This window comes from Bombus bifarius, unplaced genomic scaffold (assembly GCF_011952205.1).
Source record: "Bombus bifarius isolate JDL3187 unplaced genomic scaffold, Bbif_JDL3187 scf7180000008348_frag, whole genome shotgun sequence".
NCBI classification, from domain to species: Eukaryota; Metazoa; Arthropoda; class Insecta; order Hymenoptera; family Apidae; genus Bombus; species Bombus bifarius.
Genome location: NW_022884605.1, coordinates 1 through 12,111, shown reverse-complemented (window position 1 = coordinate 12,111; position 12,111 = coordinate 1). Strand labels below are relative to the sequence as shown.

The following is a 12,111-nucleotide window of genomic DNA, read 5'->3' as shown; positions in this document are numbered from 1 at the left end:
ACGCCACAATGTTAGTGTCACGACCGGCATACTTCAAATCCGATGGACTGACGATGGAGATAAAGATGTGGCGGCACTCGGCGACAATCGGCGGCAATATCGTTGAAGTGTCTAATGAACCATCAACATCCCAACGGTCCTTCCGCCGAAGGTTCTAGAAGAAACAGCACGTGGCAACGGTCGCGGACGCCTAGCAAATGCAAATGCATGGTGGGGATGTTGAGGGATGACAAAAGAAAGTAATCGGATTCGATCGAAAGTCAAATCATAAGAGCTTCAGTCTTGGAAAGTCACGCCTAGGGTTTGGAAGTGGATTGTAAAGTGAATTGTTGTTAGAAAAAAAATAAAGTTTCTTTTTTTTATTTACACCTCAAATTTCTTTTTTTATTTTGTTATTTTACGTGACATTAGCGCATCCGGTATCGGCAACAGCGCGTGAACGACAAATGGCAGCCGCTAGGATTTGTTACAAAATCTTTGTCTCCCGTGCGATTAATTCTGTATTTAGAATAATTTTAAATATATTTGACAATATCAAGTATCAACTCGTCACGTCATTATTTAAATCATCCACCACAAATCCAAAAACAGAATAAGGAAAACAGAGAAACGAACAAATAGAAAACTAAGTTGCTAACATGTTTTTCTATAAAAATATTTTAACATCAATATTGTAATACGCAATGTGTTACGCCGCCTAAAACATCTGCACGCCAGCCCGCGCGACCGGACAACAACCGACCTGCGTAACGTCACTTCGACCCTCAATAAACCTAAGGACCCACCATAACTTTCACTTCCCTGTATTGTTTCGCCATGTGTCTTCAATCCGTTTGTCTTGAAGAATTTCTAAAGCTTAAAAATATTCTCGAAACACAGTCGGTTTTTAGAGAGGTCCTTGGGTTTATTAGGCGTACTTAAAACACGGAGAAAGCGGGTATGCACCCATTAGGAAAATCCGAATAGCCCTGTAATAAAACAAGCTATGTTTTCCTCACGCACACAGTCATCTATCCACCACGATGGTAGGAGACTTCCTACTCATCCCTTCGAGCAGTAGTGCAGGTCATGACCAATCGACACCGCGGTTCGTTACCCTCACTTTTCCTAACGAAAGTGGGAACAACGAATCCGCGTTCTTTAGGCACAGGGGCACACCCACACCGAACTTTTCTTCCGTATTAGAAAAAGAGCGACAGACAGTCTAAAAACTAACGCCTAACGCGGCAGTCTACACATAGCGCGAGAGTCGCATACTTCACGAAAATCTTTTGTCGGTTCTCGGTGTTGTCGAACATACATCTTCTCTCCTAAATATATTATAGTGCTAAGTCCATTAATACATTAATTTCCATTATAAGAGCCCTGCTCTAGCGTACATATCTATCACATCTTCGTGCGACAAGTTGTTAACTATTTATTTCTCTACGTCAGTGTAATCTAAGTGTTGGAAATATATAATTTATAATTCAGTGAATCACAGTGTTATACAAACTCAATCACCCCTATTATCTCAACGGAAATCAGGGGATCGATCAATTCGTGGTGTCGATTGCTATAATCGTAACGGGGATTTACGACCCCCGTTGACGTCTCTCCTCGCGATTACGTCACCCCGCAATTGGTCGAAATTTACACAATGTGAAAATGAAAAAATTGGAAGCAACCGAACTACGGATGAAACTAAATCACTTCGCTGCTTGTAAAGATAACTTTTAGTGTTATAAACATAAGTCAAGTAGCAAAGAGCATAAATTGAATTTAACCAAACTCTTCTTGAAGTCTGACAAAATGATTCTTTATTTTGTCAAAAAAATCTTTACGTATTTTCCATTCCCATTCGTCGCTTTTTTCAGTGGCGTGTTTATCGCTACGTCGAAACTCCGTCGGGTAGCAGTTAATTTCATTTAAAGTAGAAAACTATTCAGAAACGTGTATACGTTACACAGCAACAAACCAGTCGCCCTGTTATTACCTCGTTCTCAACAGTTCAAATTTCAGGGACAACCGACTACTTAGTATCGACCCAGTACGTCATATTTACTCGCCAAAAGTATTGTAAACGAAAATTGTAACCAGACGTGCCGTTAGTAACTACCATTTTTCGCGAAACTTCTTTTTCATTTGGCGGAAATTTAAACAAACCCCGAAACACCGTGGCGTTTTGCAACTGTCTTTAATCCTTTAAGATAAAAAAGATTGACGCAAAATTTTGACGGGATGAAATTTCACGATATATTCAGGTGAAACGATGCGAAATTAGAGCGAAGCTTATAATGGGAATATAGTTTGCTTGTCTGTTGTCATAAAATGAGATATGCAGAATATATTAAAAAATAGAGTATATGTAATACGAAACTTTATATTATTCATGTTATTATGGACAATATATCACAATATGTTCATATATTTAAATCTCATCTGAAAAAGATTATTGTATGTAGAACACAGTTTAACTGTATTTTGAATTCTTGTTTATCAGATCACAATTGATAAGTTGATATTAGGATGATTATCCTCATTTGAAACAATTTTGTGACTGTTACTTGTCAATATACTTTATATCTTATGTACATTTTAAATATAGTACGCAAACTCGAAGTTGCAAGGAACATTAATAAAAATTCAATATTTCAATAACGCCTTTCATGATTATAATTAAATATTTTTTCAAAATGTCGCATCAGTGTTACATCTAGCACCCCCTCCCCCACACACAAAAGTTTACCAATTTATAATATATGTACTAGTAGATTGACAAGTTACGATTTACAGGTTATATAGAATTCTATTTTATGATTTTATAATTTTTCGTTAAATAGAATAATCAAATAACTTGCAATTAGTAAAATTTCATTTGTTTTATCGTCAAACTTGTGCAAGGGAACATATTAATGCTGGTAACTTTAGTGACTTGCAAAATTTCAATAGTGCAAGACAGGCCAGATATTCAATTGCAATTGGTTGCTATCCATATTTTCATCGGTCTTACAATAACCTTATATTATCAATTATGAATTAAAAAGTTAATGAAATCACAACTCACCCAAGGCCAATGGGTATGACTTCTTTTCGAAGATCGATTGAAATCTCGAGTTTGTTGTTTGAGACGTTCAGTTACCACAAGACAAAAACACCACTCCATTACAGCCGACGTAAACAAAACATGACAGATTCTTCCAATTCTCGGACAACAAACATAGGCTTACATACTTACTGTTTTAAAGTCACAGGCTGTCGTTGAACTTTCGCCAAGTAACTTGATACGTACATATACACGTCCCTCGAAATCAGTTTTCGACGAAAATACATACGTGACATGTTATGTTGCAACCGAACGTGAATTTCTCGCGGGAAATAGCCTGATATCGTTTATTTATGCGTCTCTCAAATACGAATTTTACTATACACTTCGTTTAAGGCACGCCATTTTGCAAAACGATTATCGAAAGATTACTGCTTACATCGAGATCGAGAATAGATTCGCAGGAAGCTGGATGCCGCGATTTCTTCCCGCGCTTTACTTTCTTCCGAAGTTGTGATTGGTTGATTTCCTGCTGCCATATTCGGTTTCGCCGAGAATCGTGAGCACGTACGCTGGAAGCAATGCGGGGTAATTATTTAATTTATTTCATAATATTATTTAACATATATCGTGAAAAATTCTGAATATTCGGATTCTTCTGTTATCGTTTCATCGTATGTTAGCATTATCAGCTCTCGATATCGAATTGACAAACAGAATTTTTCTCATACAAAGTAAGTCACATTAAGTATATGTATATGTATAGTCGAAGCAATGCAATTAAAAATTTTTCCATTTTAATTGGAATTATTTATCACAGACATTTTACCGAGCATTCATTTTATAAATCTTATACATATATATATATACATATATACATATATACATATATATATATATATATATATATATATATATATATATATATATATATATATATATAACCAATTTATAATATATATATGAATACACACACACACACACGCGCGCGCGCGAATATACACACACACATATATATATATATACAAACAATAGAAATACTTTCGTGTGCTATTATACGTAGTTCGATAGTTTACATTTCACGGGCCCCGTGTTGCACCTGCGTCGGTTTCGTTCCTGTTTCCAACGTATAAGTGTAGCGTCAGTGATTCGCGTGACGCGACGCAACCTTCAACGTTTGTTTTTCTCCGTTTATGCGTTGTGTGTTCGTTTGAATGAAAACGTCGCGAGTGTTGTAACAAAAACCACGGAAAACAGAAGAAGAATACGGGAGCAAAAGGAATTCCAGGCTACAGCAGAATGCCCATTGCCCAACAGGGTTTCGTTCCATGGTATTTCAACGAGGTAAGCTACCTCTTTTAGTACGCTTCAAGGCGCCTCTTTCCAACCAATTAATTTGCGTCCAACACCATTTTAACTTCGTATACTCAGAGAAAATATCGTTCTTTTCTATTTTCTAACTCTGATCTATGTATAAATTTACTGCGACGGGTCATTTCTACGGATTAACGTATCTTATAAAAACGTTGCGTGAAATGTTAATAATATATAAGTCTTGAAACATTTGTACTAATTTCATAGAGGAACGTAGTTGGTACCTTCCGGGTGGCATATTGTATGCTTGTTACATGAACTTTCCAAATATCTTACAGTTAAATGGTTGGATTGTTTACTAGAATAAGCAACACAACATTGTTTTTGATTTATTGTGAATGAATTTATAGAATCATATTATTTTACACATATACACTATCGCGCAAAAGTATCCCAACATTTGATTACTTTTGATATTATGTTATTTAATTGCACAATCAAATTGATAGTATGTGCCGATATATAATGATTACGATCTGTATTATTATCTTATTCCTATGATGTGGTTTTAACATAGGTCGTAACAAAACGGTCAAAAAATTCTTTATTCTCAGACTCTGTAGCCTGTAAGAAACGAATTAATTAATTAAGAATCTCGTTGTAACCTACAGGTTCGGAAAAGGCTGATAGGCTTTGGTCTACGTGGTGGTTGGGAATTTTCATTCGTTTCGAGTTCGCTTAGCTGATAAATAGTGAATGTGCATTTCTTCCAAAATAAAGAAGAAAGCGAAGTCGATAGAAACGTGGGTCAAATTTGAAATCATTTCTCGATTATGTGGAGGTTGATTAAACGCGTTGCTGTATATAGTGATGAGACGAGTTGATATTTGGTGTAGTCAAATGTATTTAAAACTATCGACAGTACTCTTCTAACGATCTCCCTCTAACGAATTTAAATTCGACTTCGGTTGACGGTTGCGCGTAGCGGCGATATTGTTCTGTCCGGAGTTTGTTTATTATCAAGTTTCGTACCTCGAGACGGTATCAATGCCCCGAGGCAAAACAACAACATGAGTTACTCTCGATTCGCATCGTCCTATGACTCATATGCCGCTACAATATGCAATCGAATAAAGTGATAAATAGCTTGCAGATGTTTACGCGTCTCTGAAAATGTTAAAAGATATAACATGTTTAACGCGAAGTATTCGTGATAATATTCGCTGCAATTTGAAATATCTGCGTGCAGTCTCGTAGGTTTTGAATAAAAATTTATCTTTTATCGAAAAATACATACATGTTTTGGCCTATATATAGCTTTGTACTCTTGTAACCTAAAAGAGAAGTCGAAAAAAAGTGATGTTGACTCTTGCAGTAAAAAATTCATTTATGTCAATACTACTTTTAGAAATGCACCAAGAGAAGCAAGACAAATTATTGACGAAACACAGGATAGTCATTTCCGATCCAAAAGAAAAACGCAACTAAAATAATATGTAGATAGCTATTAAGGCAATAAATAATAAAGTCATTGAAATGATCCATCATTTCAAACTAATATCGCTTCTCTTTACTTCAGAACTGCTATAAACATTTTAAATATCATTTATGTCTTGGTTCCCTTGCGAAGTTCTCGAAGAATTCGTCAAATGATGTCATGAACAATATAAATAATCGTAAAAAATCTATATTTGTGTTTAAAAAATAGGCGAATAAAGAGAAATAGGATAATCGAGACCGGTGAAAAAGGATCAACCAACATCCCGCATCTGATACAAGCGGAAGAGAAATCAATTTCTATCATGTCGCACGGCGAACAAGAACGCAAATACGGAATCTTTTGTATAATACTACTCCAAACTCTGTTGAGTCGCAGTAATAATAATAATCGGGTGTTGACTTCTGCTCGTTTTTACTCGAAGTTTGCTCGTTACCTCTTTGAAATTTGGTGGATCGTTTTCTGTCGAAACCCGTTCCATCTGACGTTAAAATCAATAAAAACAATATTACGATAAAGACTTTTATCTCCATTGTTGTCAACTTCCGTCAAGTCTTCGTTTTCTGCTCGCTGGATATAATACGGATTCCCAAAAACTTTCTTCGTATGAAATTTTACTAATGTACATTTATCAAACATTGCACATTTTAAAATAGGTTATCATTATAAGATTAAAAAAAATAGCTAAAAATATCTTGAAACAAAAGAAACCAATTTTGAAGTTTGTTAGCCCGGAAATGTCATGGTAGGAAGGTATACTTCGATATTACTTTTACTATCGATAGGCGTCGCCGTCGTTGCTGTTATCATATACGAGACACAACAAATCACGAAATTGACAAATCACCGGTGATCTCCTCGAGTCGCAGTTCGAACGTTTCACAAATAAGTTAAAGAATTAAACTTTAGATATAGTGGTAAAATTTATTGTATGAATCCAACAGAGTGATGGTTCAGAGTGTTATAACAAAGAGGTATAGAACGCTGATTTGGGAGACTTCTTGTACTGAGGTTTTAGTCCCTCTGAAGCGGTTATCGTCGGGTGTATATCAGAGGCGCCTATCCGTTGCTATCTGGTTATTTTTTCGATAGCTGTGGCATGTAGGATGTTTTGTCTACTCTATTAGTGCTTCTAAGCGTGTGATACTGTCGACGATTCGCCTGTGCATGATTATACATTGGGTAAACGGATAGCCTGAGTTGGAGTTTTGATGATTAGGATAATCGAAATAATTCATAGCCATGGTAATATTTTAACTAATTTATTTTGTTGTCTTTTATAAGCCACTGCAATGAGAAAAGAATTCCTGAAGCCAAAGAAAATGATACATCCAAATAGCAGAAAGTCTATCGCTATTACGAAAAAAGCCAAAAAGTAAATACAATTACTATTAAATTATGTGATTTTGTTATGTACATTTCATTTATTTTATATGATTATATAATACTTTTGTGTAATAAAGAAGGAAATGGACAATGTGTTTTGTTTCAGAATATCAAATAGACAGAAGGCAGAAATGTCCTGCTTGATAAAACAGAATTCAATAGGAGAGAAAATATCGTGGATCAGAAACAATATGATTCCAGGCGTGTGTCCCTATACTCCAGAGATAACTGCAAGTTTGTTAGAAACGGAGGTAAAACAAAAATGTATACACATGATGATACAGAGATTGTACATTAAAGATGTGATTAGTTATAGTTCTATATTTGATCCAAAGGTATGTAGCAAGAAATGATGAAGAAATGGAAGAAATTACTATTAAAAGGTCTATAGGTAGCAACAGGAGTAGACAGCATGCTAGGAGGGAACATATAATTAGAGTAGAAAGAACTAGGAGAATATCATACACGTGGAATAGCTGAAGAATTACAGCCAAATTTATTTTCAATATATCCTGATGTACAAACCCTCCTTTATTTTTCAGAAATTTCTGATATTTTAAATGCAACTCAGTGTGAAATGTTATTGAATTGGAATAATGAATTACAGTGTGCGAATAATTTTAAATTTATAAGGTTTGGCGAGAAAGATTTAAAGAAAGTATTAGAGCTAAGAAAAAGAATGAAAATAAGCCATATTAGACTATCCAAATCTCTATTAGCTATGCCTGTAAACAAGAAGAATTTATTCAGCAAGCCAATTGATTTAGATGAAAATAGTGTAATGGAAATAGAATAAATTCTGTAGATATGTCTTTTTATCTTTCATCTCTATTTAAAAACAAGAAAACAGAAGAAAAGCGAACAGTTTTTTGTTTGCGAAATGCTAGAAACCGCATTTCGTCTTGCTCTTATCTCCCACGAGAAACAGTCACGTCACAAGATACAAGAGTACGATAGAAGAGAAAAGAAAATGTTCGATTGTGAAATATACAACAAAACTGAAACATGCAGATGAATCACGTGCACGTTATGAATATTCTGCATCGTTCCTCCGCCTTTCCTTCATTTTTTTCGCTAGCTGCTCCATTATTTAAGAACGAAGATATAGTAATTACTCTCAAAGTTGTACATTTCGAAATGGTAGGAAAATCAATAGTACAATGATAAATATACGATTTTAAAAGCTTTTTAGATTTCTTACATACTTAGCATTAATCAAATAGCTTAGTATATAAAAGAGTTTAATTATGTCGCATGTTATAAATGCAGCTGCGTTCGTTACAACAATTCCAATTCCAAGGAATTTCTCTCGAAGATCGCAGTGAAGAATTTGCTTTGTTAAATTATTACTGGTATACTTCGTCAACTTGTGGTATATCGATACAATTTGTCAACCATCACTTTTAATAGCTTCTCGCTAATAAAAACATTTCGTACCTATTTAATAAGATGCAGTATATTCTTAATTATTTAGAAATTTACTTAATGATGTTTAAAAATACGAATATGTTTAAAAATTATAATGTAAATATATATATTTCATTTCATGTTTTACTAATATATCTCTAATTTAGATTAAATATCTGAAACTTGAAAGAAACTTTTAAAACTTTCAATACATCGCATACGTTTCAAATTTAGTGCATAGTTACATATATATATACGATCGATCTTACTCGATCATCTTACTCGAAGAACAGGGTCTGCGTGTGGCGAGCTACGGGACAGGGACCATTGGAATGTTTACTGTCGAGTGTTACAACTATTTCCTTCTTAAGGAGAGCTATAGAATTATTCCATGCCTTTGTTAGAGAAAGCGTTCATCCTGTGACCGCGGCTACGTTCGGCGACTGACTGTCGCCTCGAGCCCAAGCTCATTATCACAACTCTCGAACAATTACAATCGGATTGAATAACTACAATTGTTCAATTACAGCTATAGTAGACTCTAGGTTACAATGTTGCGGGATTATCCAAAATTCCAAAGGCTCCGGTGTTCTTTCATCTCCGACAAATATATTATGGTATAGTTCCTATTTTCCTTCCATGCGGTCGGAAAATAGGACAGCCTTAATACCAAAGGCTAATAAAGATGGAAATATGGTCGAGAACTGGCGACCAATTACGATCGGCCCAATTCTAGGCCGCATTTTCTCATCAATCCTCGATGGGCGGCTAAGACGGGGTATAGATCAAAATATAAGGCTGTTGAGATATGTGTAATTTTCTGTGCTGGACTGAGTTAAGTAGTAGAAATACTTATATGTATATATCAGTGTGTGGAAGTATGTGTGTGTGCGTAGCGTCTCGAAACAAAGGAATGTAAACAGTCAGTCGGTTAAGAGTCGTCGATGAAGAGTCGGGTGTAGAAGGTGCTGAGACGCGTGCAAGTGTGTATCGATAAATATATATAGAATCGTCCATGTAATAAATATATCATTATTTTAGTAATAACTGTCAATATAAATTTAATGTTCCTATAACATTATTTCGGCTTCAAAGATCCACAATTCTCAACATGGTAGAAGATCGTGGTTGCCGAGATTTAAGGTTATGGAACCACGTGTAACCGGGAGTGAATGTATAAAAGTCGATTTATAAAAAGGAATAAAAAATTGGAAATAAATTCTGAAGAGATAAAAAGGCTATTGGTAGAACAAATAAAAAGATTTTGGATAATAAAGAGAATTATTTTTTGAAAAAAAAAAAAGTGTGAATATAGAAAACGAATCAAGATGCCAAGGGACGACGAAATTAAGGTTCAAATATTCGATGGACGCGATTACAGAATGTGGAAGAAAAGAATATTAATGTATCTAAAGTGTAAAAAATGTTATGAACCGGCTACACGAGAGAAAATGGACACGGATGCGCAAGATAAGTGGAATGAAGAGAATCAATGGGCGATGAACTACATCTATAGTAGTATAACGAATGAGCAATTAGAATTTGTTGGTGATCAAGACACTGCTTTAAAAATAATGCAAAAGTTTGATGAGATGTATATGAAGGAATCAACAGCAGTGCAAATTTGTATAAGAAGTAGACTAGACATGATGAGGTTGAAAGACTTTGAAGAATCAAATTCATTTTTCACGGAATTTGAAAAAAATTTCAATGAATTAAAGAGTGCCGGTGCAAATGTAAGCGAACGTGAAAAACTCGACTACATGCTGAAAGCACTACCAGAATCGTTGAGCTATGTTGGGGACTTAATCGACTCAGTGAAAGAAAGTGATCGGACTTGTGAATTTTTGAAAAATAAAATTATAATGTGGGAAACGCGTAGCAAGAAAGAAAGTGATAGAACAAAGTCAAATGTATTTACAGCCGAAAAAAAGGACATAAAGTGCTATGGCTGTGGAAAGTACGGTCACATGGCAAAGAATTGCACAAACACGTATAGAGGCGGAAACAATGGCGCAAACAATGGAAGAACGCAACAGCAAGGAGGTGCGTATCAGCCGCAGTAGAATAGGGGTCGCGGCGGACGAAGTTTTGGCCAAAGAAGAGGAGGATACGGCCAACGAGGATTTGGCCAACGAGGACAAAGCAGAGGCCGGCAACAACGCTACTACGAGGCAAGTCAACACGACGCAAATTATTCACACAACGAGGGCTACGACGACCAAGAAATTGGATCTTTCCTAACGAGAGTAGAGCGCGAAAATAATAAAAATGAAATTACGGTATGTACTAGCGATACGCGAAAAATAGATTGGATATTGGATAGTGGATGTTCAGATCACATTATAAATAATGACTCTTATTTTGTTGAGTACGAAAATTTAAAAAACCCGATAAATGTGAAGTTAGGAGACGGTAGAATTCTAAAAGGAACAAAAGTCGGAAAAATTTTAACTTACTTTGAAGTAAACAAAAGGAGGATTAAAATTACAATGTCTAATGTATTTTACGTGAAAGAAACGGATAGTAACTTAATTAGCTATGCGAGAGTAACGAATGAAAATAAGATAGTCTCAGCAGGAAATACTTTAAAGATATATAACAAATACAGAAAGTTGATAGGGATAGCATTCAAAGATCATGGTTTATATAAGATAAGTAGTTACATTGAAAGGCAAGAATCTCATGCTAAAAATGTAGAAATGTACCCTTCCAAAATAACCGTAGAAGAGCACGCGAGATTTTAGAATTAGTACATACCGATTTAAATGGACCTCATAATAATACCGGGTTTGATGGAACCAAATATTTCTTGACATTTATAGATGACTACAGTAAGTGTGCATTGATTTATACTTTGAAATCAAAAGGTGAAGTTTACAATTGCTTCCTTGATTACATAAACAAAGTCGAAAATCTTACTGGTAAAAAGATAAAGAGATTAAGATACGATAATGGAAAAGAATATATGAACAAAAGCATGTACAATCTAACTAGGGAAAAGGGAATTGTCGTAGAACCATGCCCACCTTATGTTCACGAGTTAAATGGAACAGCTGAGCGCTACAATAGAACAATCATGAATTCCGCTAGATGCTTATTACATGATTCAAAGCTGAATATTAAATATTGGCCGGAAATAGTTAGAGCCGCGGCGTACTTAAAAAATAGAACCGTTACAAACACATATGAAAATAAAACACCATTTGAAATATTTTTAAAAAGGAAACCGAATATAAATAATTTAAGATTGTACGGAAGTAGAGTTTTCGTAAGAATACCCGAAGTTAAAAGAAATTCGAAATGGGACAAAAAAGCAGACACTGGGATACCTGTAGGTTATGAAAACAATGGATATAGGATACTAGTTAATAATAAAATTGTAATTGCAAGACACGTAGAATTTATAGGTGAAGATGATAATTTAGTAGGATTTCGAGGAGAAGATGGACCAGGCAATGAGACAGAAAAGGTTTTTGAC

At 35.1% G+C, this 12,111-nt stretch overlaps 1 protein-coding gene across 1 annotated transcript; it reads left to right on the top strand.

Annotated features, from left to right (window-relative positions):
- The first annotated feature begins 4,175 nt into the window (after positions 1-4,175).
- LOC117212662 (translation machinery-associated protein 16 homolog) lies at positions 4,176-7,675 on the top strand. Its single transcript, XM_033457612.1, has 4 exons — positions 4,176-4,369; positions 7,121-7,212; positions 7,330-7,474; positions 7,559-7,675. Exons 1-4 carry the CDS (start codon positions 4,325-4,327, stop codon positions 7,574-7,576), a joined length of 300 nt encoding a protein of 99 aa, XP_033313503.1. The 5' UTR covers positions 4,176-4,324; the 3' UTR covers positions 7,577-7,675.
- Positions 7,676-12,111: the final 4,436 nt, after the last annotated feature.